A 23655-nucleotide genomic window follows, 5' to 3' on the forward strand; every position below is an offset into this window, starting at 1 on the left:
GCCTCACTGAATGCATAAACTAAGAGTGCTCACTTAGTGCCAAAATCTTCCTTATTTTATCTTCATCTTGTCTAGTGCAAAAAGCTATTGCAAAGATAGTAATTCCCTCAGATACTCCTAAAACCACAATAGTTCAGAACCATAAATATTAATGAATCTAGTGTTTGAGCACCACATATGAAATTAAGACCTGATTGGAGTGTTTGCTATAATCCAGCACTCTGTGTTCAAAGGATTGCTCTCCCTATGCATAGCTCTATTTCTCACTGTTCACTTTATAGACAAGTCAAGCATAAATTAAGAAAATGACAATACATGTTTCTTGTGAAAGTTCACCTAAAGTGACCTGTCCAGCATATGTATAGAGGGGCCAAAACAGAAGGGAGGTTGCAACTGGCTTATTCACAAAACAGTTCTCCCTTCTTGTAATCTCTTGCATTGCTGACAACAGCATTTCCCTTGTCATGTCCTTAAAAATAATAAAAAGAAGAGATACCCTCTAGGTTTAGTTTCCTAACCTCTTGATTCACAGCGTTTACAATGAATGAGATATCCTATAGAAAAGAATACACAGTCACATAAAGACAATTACAGCATTTGCTCTGATGACCTCACATTACTCAACTTTAAATGCAACTCTACAAATATTCAAAAAGTCACTTGCACACAGGCATTTATGAAGTGAACAGAACTCAGTTATGTGCGACCCTATAATTTTCTGTAGAGTTGGACTCCTTGGGTCCAGTACATAAACTTCCACTAGTTAAGGTGGAAAACCAGCTGATGACAGTAAGACAATCTTTCAGGACGCTGAACACAAAAAGAGGCTATCATGCATCAGTGACATAGAATGACAATAGTCAGAAATTTAGGGCTTCCCTGCATTGAAAGGAAATATTCCCCCCCCCCCATTTGATCTCTTCTGCTTGAAGACCTCCTACTTGTCCCTGACCACACTCTATTACCATTTTTGATTTCAGTGCAAAACTAATTTTGACTGTCAGCTTCTGTTCCCACAGTCACTGTCTTCTCTGATTACAAGCTTTTGTAATTCCTTGACTCCCTTGTTAGTAGCCTCCATTATTCACTAATTTACATTCTTCTAGAACTCTGTTACCTTAAACACTATCATCAGTGCCTCCTAGGCCTCTTCCCTGAACTATCAAACACGGTATTTTTCACTAATTATCTGGGCAATGCTCTCTCTAACACTAATTTTTAATTCAATGTCCATTTGCTTCACCACACGTTTCCTCAGTTCTCTTGCTCTATCATTCCTGGTAGTTCTTTTTTTTTTTTTTTTTTTTTTTTTTTTAACCTTTTGCCAAATTCTTTGTTTTCCTTCTTTTTCAGCACATAGTCATACTACGTATCTAACAGTTCTTACACTCCCCAGACTTTAAGTTATTAGTCCTAGCCTCCACTCCCTGGCTTCAAAACCAAAGCCTTGTAACTCAGGCAAGACTAAATACACACTTTGTAGGAATCTGTAGTCGGAGTAGTCAGTCAGCACATATAAAGAGGGTGCATGCAGTCAACTCAACCCCGGGAGCTCATGTGTATATACAATGAGACTTCCTGCCTAAGCAACTTAAAAATAAATAAATAAAATAAAAATAAAATAAAAACCAAGGGTCTTTGGAATGGGAAATGCTGGGCAGCCATAAACATATGGAGGGATATAAGTTTGCTTCTTATCATTCACATTTCTATATTATTCATATAAAGAAAAGTGTGCATGAGTTTACTACTTCCATGAACTTTCTGCCCTGCTGTTCTTTCCAAGATCACATGGGAATTTTGCCCAGGAAGCAAACCCAGATCTCTGCCTGTGCTGGAATGTAAGTACCCTGTTTAGACACTTCAGAAGTTTGCATATTATCTGTACCCGATAAGACATTAGTTCCTATCTATGTTTCCAGTGCTCATATCTGACAGAGGTCTATAGCATTGCTGTGGAAAAATACGACAGCAAAAGAATTAATATAACTTCATTTGGGAAAATTCTAGTTCCACAGAAATTATTTAAATTGTTTCTAGTGACACAAGTAGATCAACACTACTACATGGAATTAAATTTCGCAACTATCATTTTCCTCTCAATTTGGAAAAAAAATAAAATCTACAACAATATCTCAGTTTATCTTAGCAATTTATGCTTAGAACACTCAGATTAATTCCCACCTCTGGTTTCTCAGGCAAGGGCTCATTTTGCAGAACTTTCAGTGCTTTAGCAGCTGCATCATGCTTAGCAGCTTGTCTTGTTCTTCCTTTCCCATGAAACTGCTGCCCTCCAATTGAAAGCTCAACTTGATACAGTAAAGGCCCAACAGGAAATGGGTAAAAGTACCTACAAAGAGAGAGATTTAAATAAGTAAACAATTTTGCTTGCAAAAGTAAACTATCAGAAACATAAGATATGCATTGGTGAAGCTCTTGGGTATCAGGAAACACCACTCAGCATGAAGCAGTAGTATTAAAAAGCCAGATTTTCAAAGTCTAAAAGATCTTAAGGAAATCTCTCTGAAACAGCGTATCAGCATTTCTTGTTTTTAAAATATGAAAACATTTCTAACCAACTGGAACAGTGAAAGACAATATATGCTTTGACAAACTTGGCAGTCCAGCAAGTTTGGAATTCTTGATTCCAATGCTCATAACTTTGTTTAAACTGAAGCTGCAATTTAAATAGTCGGTTTTAGAAAAAGGATCAAGCTGTTTTCCTCACTTTTTGTTTTTACACAGAAAGGAAACAAAAGAAATATTTAGTTGTTCACTTCAGGAAGCTGGATATACCCAGCTTTTTTCCAGGTTTTGAAGTGCCCTTCAAAACACTTCATCATTGGGTTCAATTTCTCCTTCCTCTTCCCCCAAAAGAACCATTTAAAAAATTTGCAGTTATGCATGGGATGTACTTATCAAAACCTTATGCCTCATAAACTAGCTGTATGTCAAGCTGAATATCCGCTTAAGGGACGTTGCATTTTTGGTAGTTTTTAGAAGATAGCAACAAAAATGAAAGTGATTCAAAGATTTGGGACTGTAAAACCAAACCATTAAACAATACGTACCGTGGAGGATAAGTACCACCTCTCATAGTATAGTTGTAAGTGGACCTCATCCCCGTATAAGGATCAATAGGTTTGTACATAGGTTTCTTTCCCAGCTTCATGCAAAGTGCATTCAACTCCACTGTGGGGGTTACGCTGTCTAGATGAAAAGGAACATAAAGCGTCTGGCTGTCACAAGAGACTGAAGCACTATAAACTCTCATCCTGTCTCCAAACACAGAAAAAGGAGGCTACATTTTGCCAAGTGCAATACTCTTAAATAAACGAGTTCTGAATATGAATACCAATGAACACGAAGAAATTAAGTGTGTGAGATGCATATTAAGCTGGCAGCCTAAAACAATGTTGTAAGAGGATTTGTCACAAAGGTGTAACTTTTTTAATAGTATGTTTGGAACTATTTTTCTGGTAAACCTTTGTAAAGGTACTGATTTATTTATTTTTACAGTGCATTTAACAACGTGGTGTGCAGAACAAATGTATTTTTCTTAAAAAAATCCTTTTAAATTAACAGACGCTACATATATCTTCTGCTTCTGTTGTTTACTGATAATGATCAAATGTTTCTCTTTGTACTCAATGACTAAAAGGGATCTTTATGACTTCACTTTCAAATTGCAGTTTGCCTTATGACAAGGGAGGTATATTGCTGCTGACGACTCTAAACATTTTTCTCAATGCAGACTTCACGTGGATGAGAAATTGACTCACTGACTATTCTCATTTGATAAAGGTCAGTCACATATATGGTCATTTTTTTCTATCACAAGCCTCACTGGCTCAAAAACCAGCGTGTACTCTAGTACAACAGTGTTTTGATAAAAGGCAATTGCCAAAATAAAGTGAAATTATGGAGCATATTCACAGGAAAAAAATACGTAATTGCTAGTTTCTATTTCCCCTGTTCACTGTACAAAATGTTTCTAAAGAACAAATTCAAGTAATATTAGAATACAATTGGTATTAAAGATAGGTTTTACCCTTTGCTGAGTAAAATAATGGTATCCTAATAGCTCTCAATTCAGGTGACAAAGGGAACATGCAAAACTGTCGCATGTGCAGCTGAGACATGAAGCTACTTTATACTTAATTTTACATTTTAAATATATCCTAACAGCAATCTTAGTAAACTAAGAAGTTGTCTAAAAATAACCACAACTTAAATGCTATTATACAATTCAACGTCTACTTCTCTTTAAAGAAGCGCAATGATGCACCTTCCAACGTTCGGATCCTATTGCTCAACACAAATTTGTTTTTGTTTTTTTTAACCTAAATTTCCAATGAAATCTTTATTGTAAAAATTCTGAATTATTCTGTAAGAATCACTGAACATATTCATCTGCCTCTGCAAAAAATTATGATCAAAGATTAACACCAGATGACTTTCTACAAAACCCAGGTATTGTTATTTTTAAATAAGCGAAAGATAATTTAAGTATCACGATTTTTATTCATCCTTATGAAACTTTAACATACATGCCAAAAGAAAGGTGTATTGCATACGTGCTTTTTGTGTTGTTTTTTCAAATCATCTCGTTGAGGTATATACCTGGATTCTTGCCTTCGCTACGAGATGGACGAGCTGTAGGTTTAGGGAATTTTGTCCCTTCCAATGCTTTGGCAGCTGCCGCATGTTGCGCTTTTTTAATACTAGTTCCTTCAGCTTCCCAGTGCTGGTCCCCAAGGGTCAGCTGCACTGTAAACACCTCAAAATAGAGAAATAGAAAACAAACTTTTTATTACAAGTGGGTTCAGAACTCACATCATTTATTAGGGCATGTCATGGAACAGTGAGTTGTTAGTGATGCAGAAGTCAAAAAGATAGTAACCAACACTTTTCTTAACTACTATGCCAACTCCAGATTTTAAACACTTGGGACATCTACAGGATATTCCTGATTAGTCAACTATGAATTTCACAAAAATTGTAGCCAGCACTATCCTGCATATTGCAGGAGATCATATAGGCTATAGAAGAGAAGAGGCAATGTGCACAGAGGTGACCACTGCATGGATAGCTGGTATGCCAACATTACTCTGAACAGCTGCCTTGAAAATCAGATTGTAATTCCATAACAGCTTGTTGCTTTAACACATTTTTAAACTATATTTTCCAGTAGTTTGAAGAAAGGTAAGCTCACACTGCACCATAAAACCTCCTACATGCCCCCACGTTAGTGCAAGCCTATCTGATTATAGAGCAAAGCTCTGTGGCGCTTCTTTTTAAGTATGTGGGATAAGGAAGGATATATATTGCCCTAAATTTTCACAAATTAATCAGACAACAGAAAGCTAGTCTCCCTGGTAATTAAATGAAGTTTAATTTCAACCAGAATGAAAATGCAAGTGAACAGATGCTCTGATTATTATTCCAATACCTTTTGTAAATGCAGACCTTGCCAGCTTTGCACATTGAAGCTGCCATTACACATATTATGGATAAAAGATTTTAGTTCTTAGTATTATTCATTTTGAAGCCAATTCCTCTAACATACAACACTCACACTATTCCAGGAAACACTTTAAGGAGAGGATGTCAGATTAGGATATCCCATGTTGTTTTTCCTTATATGCCTTGACCTCAGTACTCATACAACAGAGACATCTAATGAGTATTAAAAATGTAAATAACGCTAAAGATCACATTTTCAGTATTATTTGAAGTTACACAAATAGTTTGTATATTTGCCATATTCCTGAGAAGTTCTCTTTCTACACACAAACAGAACACTACACAAATTATATATTACTGAGGTTTTAGCAAACTGTAAGAGATACACAATGTTATGTGATGAACAACACATGGTCGTTTATCTTAGGCATTTTGATAATTCCCATCATGAAGGACTAAAGATCTGTTTGCTAAATTACATAACTACATAGACACAAAAGCCCTATAACTCATTATATAGTATTTTTCCTACAGAAAACTAGTTGCCATAAAACCTCCTGCAACTCAAAGGATAATTTAGACTAAGAAACTATTTTGATCTTTTAAAAATTGTGGGATTTACCTCCAAATATTAAAATGCACCACAGGAAGAACACAGAAAATTTGAAGGTAAGATGCAGAACACAAGTTTAACTTCATACCAGAAACAGATCATGAAAGCTCATACTTAATACAAAATTCCTGAGCAAAAGCTGCAAAGGGCAAACCTTACTTGACTAAACGGAAACCAAACCCAAGCACCTCATAATGGAGCCATCAAATAACTCTTCAAAAAACTAAGTGGTTTTAGGTAAGAGGTAAGTTTAGCCGTAATATACTTCGGGAAACCAACCTTTTAGCACAAATTACAGCTTCACACTCCCTTATCACTGGCATTTTGATGAGTTTCCCATTCCTCTCTGTTAGTCTGTATTATCTTGCACCAAAAGCACGTACTTTGCCTTTCCACTAAAAATGTGAAAGATCTTGAACAATAGAAACAATAAACTTATACGAATATTTACCTTAGAATGAGCTGGACCTTGCTCACTCAGAAGTTTATATTCAGGCTGAATCTTGTTGAAACGGGCTAACTCATTCACAAGACACATCGGGGTTTTCTCTTTGGGGTTTGCCATGTTAGAAGGAGCTGAAAGATTACAGAAAACAGATAAATGAACAGGTAGCAATGAACTCTACTACCATTTTAACTAAAAATCCCACATTGTCCTAACATCTAGATGTCTGCAATACAGAGTTCACATTACAAGCTACTATAGCTGGATGAATACTACTTTTAAAATATTCATAGGCCCAAGACATCTAGAATACATACATTTATTAACAGACACTCAATCTTACCTGCAGCTGCATTGGTGGATGTAACAGATGCAGAGGGTAAAGCAGAATTTTGGATAGGTCTACCTGCATTTTCAGAGGGCAAAGAACTAGTAGTAGAAGGAATACTCAATGGTTGTGAAAGAGATGGGTTCTTATTCAATATTTGGCTCCCTGCAAGGGCAGTAGAAGGATTCTGAATTTGAACTTGAGACATGTTCACTTCCAACCAGAGAAAATTACTGTAGGTAAACAGCTTTGAATGCAGGCAAACTCAGTATGATGGAACCAAATTGCTGACCTAAAATGTAAAGATGAAAAAAAAAGATTATATTGAATGTTTAGCAGTCTTTAAGTAACAATCTATTAAAAATTATTTCTCAATTAGTAAAAAAAAAAAAAAAAAAAAAGGGAAAAGGGGAAAAAGCATTCAATTAAGCAGGCATTGTTTCCATTTTCTATGCAGTGAGTCACTTAGACATACAGTTTTAATAGCACATTTCAATCTCTAAGCTCTGTCATTTCAGTTCCATATTGTTTTAGTTTGTGAAAGAGTAGCATAAAAGCCTTAATTATGCTTGCTCAGTTAAGATGAACAACCTGTCTGCTCTGTCACTGATTCAACTTACAAAGCAATCCTGTTACTTAAACTGATAGTCACTGCTTACACACTAGCTGTGGAGCAACCTTCCTGAACAGATTACACTTCATGCATTTTACCATTTCAGGTTCTTAACTTGGAAAGGCAAGCAACAAATGTATTATTTACAGAGCAATTCTTTAGAGCATGCACCCTATTGTAATCACTTTTTCCCCCCTCCAGGCTCACTAAAGAGAACATCTAACCATTTAGGAGGAGAACACAACTGGCGTCTAGCAGAGAGTGACAAAATCACTACTGAAGGAAAAAGAAGGTATAAGAGTTTATAAACTTTTTAAGTGACATGCATTTTGAAGGGTACATCTACTTGAGTCATAAGGTGTGTCAGTGATACTTCAGGCCATCAGCTGGGAGTTATTGGGCCTTACAGTCCTGTAAACAAGGGTTGAAAGTGTTCGTAGGCAACAATGTTAATTTAAGAAAAAACACCTCCAAGCAATGAACAGGCAGCAGGCATGGTGAAGTATTGTGATAGGTCCTTCCTCCACCGACAAATTAGTGTGAGATTTTTCTTACACATGGATGCAACATTATCTTCATGCTCAGACAGTTAAACCTAAATATACACCAACAGGTTGCCAGTTTGAAGGATATCATTGCTGCCAGAGCTCAGCTGTCCATATCCGCTTACTATCCACATATCAGTCTGTTTGTTCAAAGTAAATTTTACATCCAAGTAAACAGGTTTTACACAGAAACACACACACACACATATGCACTCATTGGTCCTGCCATTGAATTATTAGGGCACCAAAGCCTTTTTCTATCCTCATTTATAGATGAAGGGTGCAAGTGAAATCATCACTCCAGATACCACCAGGGAGCTATTAGTGGCAACACAACTCCACAAGTGCTCTGTAAGCTTCAAATTCTGAACCTGTGAATGGACTTCCAAATGCAAGAGGAGTGGCAATGAGTCAGAGCGAAACTTTTAGCTAGCTAGTGACAGAACAGTTCCAAGAGGAGAACTTAGGGTAACACACTCATGGATACAAAGATTTTATTTGGTAAGAGGAAAAAAGCTACTGGAAAACAACACACACACGCATCTACTATCTGGAATATTTTGACTTTGAAGAACTATCATAAACACATCAGGCTTACCATACTACTGGTTGGATAGCTTTGTTTTTCACTAGAGAGGGAAATTAGTTCAGAAGAGCTCATTAGTTCACCAGATCTATATGTTGATTACAGGCAAAGCAAATTTTATATTTGATTATTAAATTTGCAAAAGTTGTGCATTAGGTGCATTGTAACTGTAGAATGGGTATTAGGGACTCCTGTCTGAAGGAGCTCCAAAAAGCTCAAAGAGAAAGATGAAAAGTATGTAGACTAAGGCTCCAGGATAATAATTTTGCAATAGCCAAGTTTCATTCCCAGGAGCATTACTAGAAACACTGAAGTTTTTCAGATATATGACATGACAATAATTACCAAGAAAAGAATACGTAGTCTTGTAGTGCAATAAAAAAAGAAGCCAATTCTCTTTTCCTACTGAAGTTCAAAGCCCATCAAAGGCAATCAAGTTCAACACTTTGTAATCCACACATTTTGAGAAGAGGACACCAAACTTTTGGTTTTGAAGTCAGTAATGTTAGGACCTTTCAGATCATGCTGGAGTGGAAGTCTGAAATTATTCAAAGAGAACTCAGCCTAGAAATGCTTCATTTTTAAAGGCACTATTCTGCCCTTATTTGCAAATCATCTGGTTATAGGGAACATGGAAATTCAACACCAAGATACGTACATTAAGGTGGTTTGCTAGTTAACTGTCATACAGTGCAGAGAAGGATAGTATAACTTCAGTAGCAAAGCTCCACTGAAGAAGCATCTCATCAAATCCATTCCTGGCTAGAAATCTGCAAAGGTCTCCTGAATTCAAGCAGAGCATCACTAGATATTTAAAATCAACAGCCATTTTACTCTTTTTGAGTACTTTCTATTTACAACTTGCATTTCAACTTTCATTGTCACCATTACAGTTGGTATATACAGTTTCTCTGTATATTGTATTCAATTTTCCAGTATTTTTGAGGTGTACTAAAAAACCCACCCCTTATATTTCCTTTTCTCAAAACTCACTCTGTAGTTCCATACAGCAATTCTATGAGCCCTAGATAGTGGTTAAAAATTAGATAAAACCATAACTCCTCATTCCAAAACCAGTTCAGTACGGGATACTTTACATCACCATTCTGCTAGAAGCCAGCCTCCTGGACACAGTGGAGGCTACTACTACTACTGCAGAGTACAAACTGAACTTTATCTGTATATCTCCAGAACAACCAAGACATTTTATAGCCACCTATGTCTACTCACAGCAACTGTTTCAAGGATGTCAATAAGGGCTTCAGAACAAAATCCAACATTACTCAATGTGAAGAGTGCTTCAGCTTTTAAAACATTAGTAACAAAGTATTTTAAGTTGACTTATGTATTATTCTTGCCTTCATCCTCTTTTACTCCCATGATACTAGTCAAATCGTTATACTGATCCCTATTTTTTGTATTCCAAGAAAGTCCCTGTCAAGGATATTATTAGTTCACTTTCTATATTTACTGCAGAATACTAGAGAACCTTAGCCGAGGACTTCTCAGACTGTTTTCTACTCCGATGTCACTCCATCAAGAGTTATAATCATCAGAGTTCAGTCTGAAAAAGCTTTTCTTCAAACAGCTCTGGTGAGAATAACATTAAGGACAGAAAATTAAGCTGTTACTCGCAAAATCTATGGAGACTTGAACTCACATCCTAGCACTTGAAACAGTAAAGTTTTGGAAACCCACCCAATTGTGAATAGACTTCAGCTGTTCACATTCCAAAACCAGGCAAAAAGAAAATCACTGCAGACACATCCATAGCGTCCAACATGCTTATTCTCAGCATGGAAACCAATTGCCCAGCTGCTTTGATAATCTGGCTGCTCTTAACATTTAAATGGACTGTTGAGGGTCTAGGAAAGCCTTTGAAGCACACCTTGGTGGAATTCACCACACACCCCCTTCCAGCCTTTCAAGTCAAGAAGCTGGAAGAGTTCAGCCTTCACATCTAACCTTCTGGGAATCCAAAAGGATTCCAACCTCGCAAGAAGTCAAGTACCATAAGTTTAAGCACAGCTCACCTTATGCACCCATAAGATGGCAGCAGTCCCACCTGCCCTTCTTTGCCAAATGCTTTGCAATCACAAGCGTAACCATGATTTGATGACCAAAATTACTGTACAAATACTTGGCCTCTGGAACTATTCATTTAACAAGGAAGAAAAAATTGTACCCAGCAGTATCATGTGAGCACTCCTTGCCATGACTGTTTCTATAGGTGAAGGAAGGAAACAATGCCTAACAGCAAAGCAATTTTAAGGAATCAGAAAATCTAACTCTTTACTTGGAACAGCAATCTGAAACCTGTAGAGCACACCAGAGTTCAGGGTTTATCCCCATGACATTCAATTAGCTGGATAGCTGGGCATGCCACTCTTTTTCCACAGCTGAACAGAAATTTACTATCAGAGAGACAGCTAAATTGCAAATGACAATAAAACTGCTTCCAATTGATGTGTCATTCTTAACTTATCTGTATTAAGTGAATGTTTCTACAACAATTGGTACATCATCATCACATCATGATTCTACGGACACGTTTCTTCTTCAGTCACCCCTACACCATCGTCATGTTTTTATATCCTGATCAGAAGTTGAATTTACATCCAGCAAGTTATCACCAATTCAGAACTATTTCAGAGCTCATTAGATAGAATTTTGGCAGAACCAAACTATTGCTTCATAAATTCACCCTCATCACGAGGCAGTTAAAACATCTTATGGATTGTTAAAATCCCACTTCATAAACTTCTGACAATTTTAGACACTAGGTGGTAATTTACACAATCATGTTACAAGTTTGTCTATACAAACAGCAATTCTGATTTCTTTTTAAAAAGATTTATCTAGTACTTTGACAAGTAACTGTTTGCTACTGTTTGACAAGAACATTCTCACAACGCAAACTAGGATTTTGTCTGTAATTTCTCAGCTATTTGTGCAGCTTACGATGCTGTTTTTGATTTGTATGAAATATTTCACTACAGCATAAGAACCTACTGCCCCTCACTGTACGTTCAATTATATGTTGTTTGCGGATAATGGTTTACAATGCTTTTTCAATGTAATATGCTCTGTACCCTATAATGGCTTTACAAACTCACAACTCTTCAAGAAAAACACACCATAATCTAGAAAGTTGAGCCTAACAATTTATAAAGGCTGTCTCTGTGGATGGATAAACAAAAAGCTGCTAGTATTTCAGCTGATTTTTCCATGTAACCAGGGGTTAACTACTTCAAACTTTTCAAGATGAATGCTGCTACAAATTAACAGACCCCTATACCATACTGGAGGCACTGCTGGAACTTACAGACTAACAGAGATTGAAAGACAGATAGGTGAAGGAACTACTCATACCCATACAAGAGTAACTTGCTAGTCACATACCTTGCTCAACCCTTCCACATTTACTTTTTGCTAATTCAGACATTAACATTTTAAATTCCATTGAGACAGTGCTATGCTAGAATAGTATCAAGTTTTTTGGGGGCTTTTTTTGTTTTGTACCATAATTGCCAAAGGTGTTACAGATAGAAACTGGAGGGTCAAACAGCAAACAGACACTTCACAGGATAATCAAGTTTTTACCACAACTTGTGGTTTCTTCAATATAATGCAAATAAAAGGTAAGAAACTTCAATGCTTTAAGTAAGTTTCCTGTACCTAAGTTTCCTGTACCTTTACGAGATCCAGACAGTGAAGATTTGGGCTTAGTTCTGAATAGGATATTTATGATGGAGAATGCCTAAAAGGAAAAACAGAGAGTTAGCATTTCACTTCCTAAAGCTACAAAAAGATCTGTAGTAAATGTCTCACCACAGCATTAGTTTTACCTCATCCTTTTGGTTGACAGGATTTTGTATGACCATTAAATTCTTACTGGCAGACTGCTCAACACAGCTATGATTTCCCAAGCAGAAATTCCAACCTGATCCCACAGTTGTCTTTCACCACTCTTGCCTCAAACTTACATGAGCTTTCTTACACAAAGAGTGGAATCTCTCAGCACTCTTTGCAGGACTAAGAATTACTTGTGGTTTGTTTTCCTGCAGTAAGGCTTCCAGTGTTGCAGAAGTTCATTGTCTAATAGCCCTAAAGATCAGCTACCAAAATTAGACCTTAATTCACTAAAAAAACACCAAAACCAAGGTGCCAGAGAAACTTCAGCAGCTATTAACTGCAGAAAGTGGCTGTCAGCGTTACCTTCTGGCCACACGTCTGGTCTAATGGTGAATTCCCTCAGATGTCTAAAAATCAACCTAGCTAAAAATATTTTAGAATAAAAACATTTCAGTACTAAATATGAAACCTGTCACTTGCACGGACTGTTCTAAATAGAAATCAATGTATTTTATTTTGCTTACAAATATAGCACAAAGCATTTAATCTTCCTTTTCCATGACTGAAGCCAACTGCACACAGATGGCAGACAACATTGCTACCAGCAACAAACTGGGTAAGATCTCAACCTTGGTTAAGGTTAGAAGAGGAGTTAAATAAACACGGTCTTGAATTTACTTCAGTTGTTTCAAAGTCTTACAGTAAATCCTAGAACTGTAACCAGTTATCAGCAGTCCCTGAGAACACAGGGGGATACAAAAGCCTGAAAAAGTCAAACCCTGTACCTTTTTTTTTTTTTTTTTTTTTAACTGGAAACTGAAGGTGGGAGACAGAAATATTGCAGTCCTATTAGTTTGACTTCTCTTCTGAAGTGTTTCTGGAGGTATAACTTATTAAAGCATCTGGAAAACAATGAAATGAATAACATTCCAGGCAGGTTCAAAACCAAGTTGTGTATAGACAACTGAATTCTCTCCTGCCATCCCTGGTGGTCAAACAAGGCTCAAAATGAATCTCACAACCTCAGCAGGAACGAACGCAAAGTTCTAGGCAGGCACTGCTGATCAAACACAGGACAGGAAAACCACCAAGTGACACCAGCAAACTGAGAAAGGAGTCACAACCAACATAACAGTGCATTACCTAAGACAAGCCAAAACTGACAGGCTCTTTTCAAAAAATAAGTCATCCTGAGATCCAGAAAGTGAGAAATAGCAGGAGGAGTTCTCCGTGCCCAGTATTAGGGAGACCTCAGACAGAGCACTGCAACTGTACTGTGTGGGTATCATGCTTCGAGCCCATTGTGGACCAATTAGAAAAAAAAAAAAAAAAAAAAAAAAGCAAGCAAAGCAAGAAACACAGAGTTACAGAAAAAAAAAAAAAAAGAAAAAAAACACCATGTAAAAGAAACCTTGAAGGGTTTGGGCTTGTATATGCTGAAGAGAAGATGGCTGAAGGGGGCCCAACAATCAGCAGTCCTCAAGCATGTCAAAGGGTTTTGGGTGGAAAAGACAACCTGTCCTCCGTGCTTACAGGGACTGAACGAGACGTGCATCAAGAAAGTGCATTGAAAAAAAGCTTTCTGATGGTAACGATTGCAATGTACTGCACCATGTTGGGTGACAGAGGTCACTCAGCTGTTGGTAAACTGTGATTGATAAACGTTCAGTTAGTATGAGATTGGCATAACTGTCACTGCAGACGGATGGAGTACCAGTCCTGTTCAGCCCTGGATTCCCAGCACTATGCACATGCCTCTGTCTATCTGACCGCAACGGAACACTTCCTTCTCTCATCACTGAAGGGCATCAGCCCCGCAGATAAACAGCAGGTTTGGCAAAATGGGGCTGGTTCTGCCACGGACTCGCTCTGATTGCTGACAGGCCAGCTGAAAACACAACAGAGACCAGATTCTCAAACAAATTTGTTTTCTTGATGGTCAGGACCAGAATAAGGAAACATGTCCTGATCTCTCAGATGTGCACATTTGGTGGACCAGAAGTGACTACATTCTCATTATGCTACTTCCTACAAACTCGCATGTGCATCCCTTTAAAACATTCTTTGCATTTGTTCATGAACTACTGGCACCAGAGAGGGAGGGCTCGTTGTGGAATGGGAACAGAGTAGGACGAGAAACAGAACAGATACTTGATAAAATCATCAAGACTCAGACTTGCAATTTCTTCTTCTCAAGCACTTCTTGAGATCACCGACTATAAATCATGTCTTCAAGAAAGTTTTACCTACCAGAAATGAGCTTTCAAAATAAACTTTTTTTTTTTCTGAAACTGGATGCTTAATAATGTATTGCATCTTTACAGTTGCTGCCTCTGCAGTTGGACAGCAAAGATGTTCAGGTTTTCCTCATCAATACCAAACCGTTCACAAAGCAGGAATGTTTGTTTACCCGTTTCACAGATGTGGAACCCAAAAGCCAAGTCCTATCCCTGCAACAGGATGCAAGGATCTGAGGTGGGGCCTAGGCACAACTGAAACAAGTAAGTGAACTTCGGAACAGCACAAGTCTTACTACCTAGCCCCTTGCTACCTGCATTTTACATGCCCGGAGCTCTATTACCGCTCAACATCAGCCAGTTCTCACTTGGGTAAAAGCGAGGCAGCGCAGCAGTGCTCAGCTGCTGCTCAGGAGTGGTCCCCATAGAGCCGATATGGATGGATGAGGCCAATCCCGAGAAATCAGAAGTTTCGGCCACATCACCAAGATAGACCAACTGGCCAGCATACCTAAACCTTCACCTGATGTTCACAGGCTGAGGGAGATCACTGTGCATTACCTATTTATTACCTAGCCAAAACAAGGGTTAGAAAGGCTTCCTCCCTTTTCTTAGAAGAACTTTAAGCAGCTCCAATACAGTGGCTGAGCCTCTTTCTTTTGTTGCACACTCATTCTGGAGCATGAAGAACAAATTGCCACAAGTTCTCACAGGTTTGTTGAGATGGCTCATTTCCTAACAAAGATTTGAAAACCCCACATCACCAGTAGCTTTGTAGTATGTAGCAAAAACATTACAGCATTTCACTTCTGCAACTGTATTCAGAACAATACTTAACTATTTACAACTAAGAAATTCAAATAAACATGCACTGCCAATAAATAAAAGAAACCTACACGTTTTACAGACTCAAGGCTATTTACACAAAACGTAAACGACTAACTGAACAATGCTGCTTCCTAGACAAATCTTCGATAGCATTTGGGCAGGATAAGGTACACCTCAAAGACAGCACTCATTGAGGAAAAGGATGATGTTCTTTCTGAGCACAGATAAGAAAATTCTTCAAGGACAGAAAATACTAAATATTAGGCAAAACAGCTCAGGAGCTAAGACACAGATTATTAATTAGAGAAGAGGTGATGAAAAGCTACAATTTGAAAGTAAAATTTGGAGGAAAAGAGCGAACTAGCAGATGTACACATAACCCAGTCATAACTCGAAAGAATAAAGCAGAAAGTGGAATGGCAATCCCAAACAAATGCTTAGACACTCACTTCTAGCCAAAAGATATTTCACGTCTACTGTCAAAAGGTATCTCACTGAATTTGATTACACACGTATATTTTCTTGTGAAGTCAAACAGGTCAAAAAACCACAGCCACTAATTATGGTTAACATGGTAATCAATGCACAGATCTCATCCACTGTTCCAGCTGCATCTTCAGGAACTCTAATAAAACAATCAACCCCCTGGCAAGGACTCTAGACAATGCAATTAAAAACATTTTTTCTGAAAGTTCATATGCCCTCAGAATAAAGTTGCAAATTTTTCAGTGAGCTCTGGAATACAAAGGGCAGCTTTCAGTCCTGCTCTGACTCCACACAATTACAGTTATGTTACCCAGATTAGCTTCAGCCCGTGAACACCTCAGTTCTGCCCTGATATACCCGACGCTTTGACTTGTACTGATGGTGGAAACGTGATTAGCGGTAAACATTGTGCAGTTGTCAAGGAAAGAAGGAACGGCTGCTTAAAGCAAGAATAAGGAATTGTGGTCCTGTACGAAGCTTTGGAAGGAAGGCAATTCCGATCTAACATCAGAGGACAGAACACAGAGTAAGAGATACTCCCATGGGCTCTGAGCACACCCCGGGCTGTGACAGACGCCCCGTTAATCACCGACCCCGGAACGTCTCTGCGGCCAGCTAACCGCACGCCTCAGAGGATGCCCGGACACGGCCGAGCCCCCTTCTCCACACGACAGCCGCGGCCGCAGCCCCGGGAGGCGTCCGGGAGACCCAAGGCGCTGACGGACCCAGAAGCCAAAGCACGGCGGGGCGGCGGGGCGGCCTTCACCAACAGCCCCAGGGCAGGCGGGGGGCTGGCGGCCGGCTCTGTTATGAGTGCCGCACACACAGACACAGACACAGACAGACACAGACACGCACACACACACACACAGACAGACACAGACACACACACAGACACACACACACACAGACAGACACGCACGCACACACACGCACACGCGCACACCCCGGGCCCCTGCAGCTCCGCAGCCGCCCCCAGGCCCCTCAGCGCCCCCCGGCCCCTGCAGCGGGCGGCTCCCAGCCCCCGGCCGCAGCCCCTCGGCGCCGGCACCGAGCCCAGCCCCGCGCCGAGGCCGGGCCGAGCCCCCCGCGGGGCCGCCGGGGGCGGGGGCGGCGCTCACCTGGCGGCCTGGGCTGCGGCTCCCGGCCTTGTGGCGCGGGCTGCGGGCGGCTCAGTCCATGGGCCGGCGGCGGGGGGCGCGGCGGGAGGCGGCGGGCACAGGGCAAACACTAAAGAGAATGAGCGGGGCCAGCTCCGGCCGGGGAGGAAGTGACGGCACGGCCGCCCGCGGGACGGAGAGGGGCGCAGCCAATCGGGGGAGGGCGAGCCCCCCTCCGGAGACGCCTCCCCGCGAGGGTTCCGCCAATAGGCTTCGGGCAACGCGGTTACGGCTCGGGGACTACAAAGCCCGGCGTGCCTGGCGGCGGAGCCGCGGGCGGCCTTGGGGAGGGAGGGAGTGGGGTGGGACTACAAGTCCCGGCGTGCTCTGCGCGCCTCGGCGGCCGGGCCGGAGCGGCCCTGAGGGGGCGGGGACGGGGGCGGGCCCGTTAGCTGCAGGGCTGCCCGCCGGTACGGGGAGCCTAAAGAAAGGAGCTCTCGCCTCAAAGCACAGGCGGGGGGGGGGAACCGTGCTGAGCGCGAGAAGAGGTGCGAGGAAGCCCCGTGACCGGACGGGGGAAAGCTGAGCGTACGGAGCCGGCGCTGCCGCCGGTCCCAGGGCCCCGCCCCGCCTCAGCGGCTGCGGGTGGCCGGGCTCGCGCTGAGCTGCGCGGGTAACGGCAGCCGGGGCGGTTCTGGCCACCCAAGCGGCCCGGTGCCCGCTGACCGCGCACGGCTCAGCCTCGCGCCCCAGCCCCGTGTCGGTGGGTGACGGCCTCACCCGCACCTCGGCCCCGGGTACCTGGGGAGCAGAACCGCGTACGTAAGTGAAGTCAAAAACCAGATAGGAATGCACTTAGTTTGCAACAGGAAAGCAAAAGTTCCGATGCGCTGCGACTGAAGTCTGTCATTTCAGACTTGTGATACATATCGAGCCTTCAGCTATTGTGTTTTTAATCCAGATCGCCTCACCCTGCAGAGTGAAAACAAACCTCGCGAGCAGCAGCACGCAGCTGGCCGCTTCACTTCTAAGGTAGCGGAGGTTTCCCTTCCTGATTCACTGGAGCAAAGTGCTCCGCAGGATTTAAGTAAGTGCTATCATTACGTTTAACTGCTTTAACAACACTTTCCTTGTCTTTATGAGTTCTTAAAGCAGCACAACTGCTTTTATAACACATAAGCATTAGCAAAACAGCAAGAAAAATCACAGTACAATATTAAGCAGTCCCCACTTGTGCTAGAATAGGTCAATCCCTTCTGTCAGAAAAGGATACTATGAGAACTTTTTGATTTAGAAATACTTTTTTATCTTTCTTAATAGGTAAAAATACATTTTAAATTACAAGGTTGCATTTAAACCCCATGGCATCATTAAATTGCAAGTCAGTAATTTCTGCCATTGTTCAGCCAAAGAAAGAAAATAAAAGAAAAAGAAGTGGCATCCAGCCCACAACATTTACTAACCAAATACATATAACTTAAATTCTACAGTAAATGCAAAAGTCTTCATATTTAGAGGAGAGAATCACAACTACAACATTGCAGCAAAACCAAACAAGAAATTATAACCAATATATCTAGAGCTCCATATCCATTTCTGTATTTAACACTGGTATGGATACCAAAGATACCATGAAGAAAATACATCATACACATAAAATCAATTGACAATATAGCATTTAAAAGACATTCTCCAGTATGTAAGTATATAGATATATATCCCATATCACATTTAAACACCTATTTATATGCTCTTGCGGTCTGTTGCATAATGATATGTGCTGTTAGATCCTTTAATTATCCCAAGCCAGCAACAGTTACATTTCAGAAGGAAATGAAATTTCAACTGTTGTGCAATTATTACTGCAAAGGCTTAATGTTGCCTGTAACAGAAACAACATTTGTACAGTTATTTTTGTAGAAAGTTAGGTGGAGATATGGAAATAAAAAGCTGACTTTTTTCCATATTGAATTTCATTAAAAATTCTGATTTATGTTCTCTCATCCCCTTCTCTATTGTCCCTTCCTCAGTCCCTCAGAAAATTGTGAATGTCTGGGTAAATGTAAAATTGTCATGATTGGGACAAAAAGCATCTACAGCCAAATTACAAACTTGAATATAATTTTAATCGAATATGTATGTAATTCAAAAGTCTGAGAAACTCTTGGTGCAATACCTCACATATCCACTGTATTTGTCCTTTCATTTGAAGGATATTTACTCCTTTATTATGTGCATGATTTACTTATTGAAAAATGTTACAAAAGACTTTTTTATGCAACAGTTTAAACAGAACAAGGACAGAAGCCTATTTCTAGCTAACAATTTGTAAAATATTTGCATCTTTCATTTTCTTATATGAAAGCAGTACTGTAATTACAGATACTTTCAGATGTTCACCTAGAAATCTGATATTTATTATTAATACATTTTGTTAGTTACTTTGAAATATCTCTTACATCAGACACAAAACCAGTGTGAATTTCCCTTCACAGCTTTTGAAAATGAATTTTTTTTTTTTTTTTTTTTTTTTTACAAGGAAGCTAAATATCTGAACTGGCTGTGCTAAAACCCCTTTCATTTTACTTTTCTGACTCATTTGTAACAAAATACTTTTTTCCACTTTCTATTCCTTTAAGATTCACTTATTCACAGTAACAAAGCATTTCCTTCATCTTGAATACAATATGTTAAGTCCAGCATAAGCTTTGACCTTACATGCATTACTTCTTCTGAGAGAAAACTCTTAGGCCTATAGTCACGTTGCAACTAGCTGTCAACAGAAGTCACGAAGGTTTTACGTACTAGCTGGTACTATTATAGCCAGTAATCCCTAGAATACCTCACATTTCTTCTAAATTAAAGGCAGTAATTGCTTCATTTAAATAAGTAAGGGTAGAAAGCCAAGGGAAAATAAAGTATCTATTCTGCTTTTCAAGTTTTTTTTTCCTCTGACCTACTTTTTGGCTGATAGAATCAACAAAGCACTTAACAGTTATTAAAAAAATACTGTTATTTCTATAAAGGAAAAGATTATGGTGTTTTAAGACAATAATAAAGGTTTGACATCAGGAGCTTTGGGACAAGAAAACTGACATGCCATTTTGGAGCATGGTGCACAGCTGCACCCACACCAGCACTCCATGAGTAGTGTGTGCCACCTGGCAGAGGCAGCCTGGTTTGTCAGGTGAAACAATTTACTCCACCAGATACAGCTGGATGCCTGAACCTCTGTACTGTTACAGCCAGACTGGTTTTATTATCCAAGCTAGTGCAGGCGTATATACGCTGCACTGCAGGAAATGCACCTTTAAAGTTTTGTCAAAATGTTTTCAAATTGATTCACCAGCGTTTTAGCAGCACTTTTGACAGCATGAAGTATGCAGCCTCAGGACAGATACAGATCACTCTTCTTTTACAAGAATGAGCGAACTTCAGGGAAGGGTGAAGAACTGTAAACAAATAGATTGCTGTGAACAGCTGAGCTGGAGTCTCACACAGTGCCTTGTGGTTATTTTGTCCTTGCAAAAGACAGTATAAAGACATGCTCTGACAGCTTTAGTCTGGCCCATCCTTGACAATATTACAGGAAAGCTGTTCTTGCTGAAAGCTTGTGGAATGAGTACAGAAGTACATTTAACAGTCAAAGAAGTACATCTCCATGGAAGGCACCTTCAAGCAAGCTACTGAGCGCCTAAAGAAAACCAAGTTTTCTGAAAGCATAAGTCAGAATGACTGAAAGAATATGCTCTGGCCTCATTTAATTTTTAGAATGAAATGCCTGCCTTGCTGAGAGGATGACTCCTATATTTGCACACGTTTATATGAAGAGACAAAGAAATAGGACTTTGCTTTAGTACATGCTGCCACCATTACAGGAATGCTGGTAACCTCGTGGTTCATCACAACCCATGAAAACAACAAGACCAAACATTAGTTGGTCTTGAAGGTTGTTTGTTGTTTTTGAAACCAAGTATAACACAACACTTTTTTTTTTCCATTATAGAAGACTCAGAATATTATTTAGAAACACATCACCATGAGTCAGTAGGATTAAGGACAGTAGGTGAGAATTCTGTGGGTTCAAAAGATCCTGAAACAGATGTCCCTTTACATATTTCGTGTTCAAAATGGAGTAATCCCTTTTCCTTTGAATATGAATAAAAACTTCTACCATTATCAATTGCAAGGGAGAAGTGTCTCTTTACTTTCAGAAGAGGATCTCAGGTGATGTGCAGGAGTTAATTGTTTGAACCTGAATTAGATGCTCACAGGTCCTAGGAAGATCAAGGTGACAGCAGGTGTTTCCAGTCTGAGCTTTCTAAAGGAAAAACTGGCCCAACTGTGTAACAAAGAATACACTGAAGGGTGGCTTCAAGAAGTTGAGCTATCCTGTGGAAACTGTTACCACATTGCTTGCATCGGTTTTCATTCAAATTAGCAGATAAATCTGGTTAGATAAATTCAGGAACATAACTGTCTCCTGAAGATTGAGGATTGGAGGTGTCAGAAACAGCAATAACCTGAATAAAGATTAGGGCACTGCCAATAACATTTGCCTGTACTCTGAAGCACAAATGCATTTTCTTGCTGGCACTACAGTTGAAATTTTAATTTCCCTGGAAGGGTAAGTGCTCTATACAAACACTCACATGCCTTATAGAATCTGCCAAATACATCAGGACTAAATAACATCACTAACAGTGCCATGGCCACAGCCGTGTCAACAAAGTCCAAGATACTAAACAGTGAGTGAACTGAAGGACAGTTATGCCACTACTATTTATTGATCTGAAGTCACTTAGGCACTTATTCACACGCAGTGTCTGTTCAACAATAGAGTCATGCCTTGCAGGAAGTGCAAGATAGTGAAGATAAGATTCACTGATAAACTTCCATTCAAAAGAGCCCATTTCCTTGGTTGCCTCTCAAAAAGGTTCTGGCTTGGTGCAGTAAGTCTTGTCCAGATCCATCTATGTTCAGTACTGGTAAGAAACATTTGTTCACTCACTTCATATACCTCAGCAATCTGTCCCCTAAAGAAATCTTGTTCAGAATTGCAGAACTATGATGATCTAATACAACGAGCCCCATTCTAACACAAGGTTATCACGCATACATCGGCTGTCTACTTGACTAGATGCAAAGGTAGCATGTCAAATTACTGTTACATGAACACCACCACTACCAATTTAATTTTGATCCTCTGATGTTGACATTAAAAACAAAAAAATTGTTCTCCCGCTTATCCAAGAAAAAGATGAAGTTGTAGAGCAGGCAGTGATCTGAGTAGCTTTTTGGCTTGCAGGTTATGAACGACCACAGCTCAGTTAACACTGACATTCGAGGTAGGCATTCAGTAGCTCACAAACATCACACACATCTCCCCTGCGGTTTCAGCCTGTCTAGCAAATCTATTCTACAAGGTGGTTCTGCAAACTTGCAACACACACAGTCTCATCAGCATTAAGGCAAATGCTTTTCACGATCACCACTGTATTATTTCACTCTTGAGTACTGCTTTCACTTTACACCTATGAACAAAGAGGGTCTGACACTGCACCAGAGTCAAGAAAACATGTTGATGCTGACTTTTTTAATACATTTTTAGGCACTTAAGCAGTTTCCATTGTCTGACAAGTAACTCATTTCTTCACACATTAAGAGATATGACCAGCATGCATTTATGCATGGCAGCCACAGATAAAGTTCTTAAAGAACTGAAAAAATGACAGCTGATTTTGCCTTGTGTTTTACCTTCAGTAAATTCAGTAACTTTTCTTGATGCAATGCTCAGCTTCAACAAGCATTGTAACAGTAAAACCCCAAAACCCCAAAATGATTCAAGTAATATGCAGAATCTCTGTGGTCAAGTAACTTAGAACAAAACCAAACCAACATCTGCCATGTGTAACAATGCTTAGTATCATGTAAGTCTGACACTTTGCTCTTTCTCAGAGTTCTTCAGTCTCTACAACTGAATTTATCTATATCCCTGCAGTACTCGTGCTCTAACAGCCTACAGTTTAGCAGTTTGGTGTCCAGGCCATCTGAGAACTCAGTAAGGCTCAGGCACTTATCCAGTCTCTTTTACGCAACCATAACTGTAATGTAAACTGATGCACTTAGAATTCAAGGCTATCACACGTAATCAGCATATTCATTAAGACAGGGAGAACATCCTAGTTAAACAGAAAAAAAATCACTGCTTCACTTGTAATAATACATCACTAAAAATCCACTTGGGAAACTGATGTTTGCTCTAAGAGGGTACCATTACATGCTTTGACCGCATGACTCTGACATGTCTTGTCCGAAGAGAAGGGGTGCACCTGTTGATGAATATCAAAACAGTAATAGCAGCTTTGGATCTTCTGCCAAAGTTTTAGATTTGCTCTGCATGACCCTACAATGTATTTAAGCTATTACTAAAGGTAAAGAAAAATCCCTACAGTCCCACTATCTTATATTCTATCCTAAGATTAAAACACTACCTTTATTTTTTTTAAACCAGCTACATTCTTCTAAAACAGTAAGCGCACAGTGACAGGCA

At 39.8% G+C, this 23655-nt stretch overlaps 1 protein-coding gene across 13 annotated transcripts in view; it reads right to left on the reverse strand.

Annotated features, from left to right (window-relative positions):
• The window catches only part of STAU1 (staufen double-stranded RNA binding protein 1), a 31536-nt gene extending 14254 nt beyond the window's left edge, over positions 1–17282 (reverse strand). For 8 of the 13 annotated variants that reach the window (XM_068700555.1, XM_068700552.1, XM_068700554.1 and 5 more), the window contains exons 1-6: positions 17124–17281; positions 6868–7144; positions 6531–6655; positions 4624–4780; positions 3072–3210; positions 2185–2350 (exon numbers count right to left, since the gene is read on the reverse strand). In XM_068700555.1, the coding sequence (XP_068556656.1) occupies positions 2185–2350; positions 3072–3210; positions 4624–4780; positions 6531–6655; positions 6868–7060 (780 nt within the window). In that variant the 5' untranslated portion in view covers positions 7061–7144; positions 17124–17281. Of the gene's footprint in view, positions 1–2184; positions 2351–3071; positions 3211–4623; positions 4781–6530; positions 6656–6867; positions 7145–9826; positions 9954–12274; positions 12357–17123 lie in introns of those variants that run through there. The other 5 variants (XM_068700544.1, XM_068700545.1, XM_068700551.1 and 2 more) reach the window with 5 other exon arrangements.
• Positions 17283–23655: the final 6373 nt, after the last annotated feature.

Source organism: Anas acuta, chromosome 16, assembly GCF_963932015.1.
Source record: "Anas acuta chromosome 16, bAnaAcu1.1, whole genome shotgun sequence".
In the NCBI taxonomy this organism is placed as follows: Eukaryota; Metazoa; Chordata; class Aves; order Anseriformes; family Anatidae; genus Anas; species Anas acuta.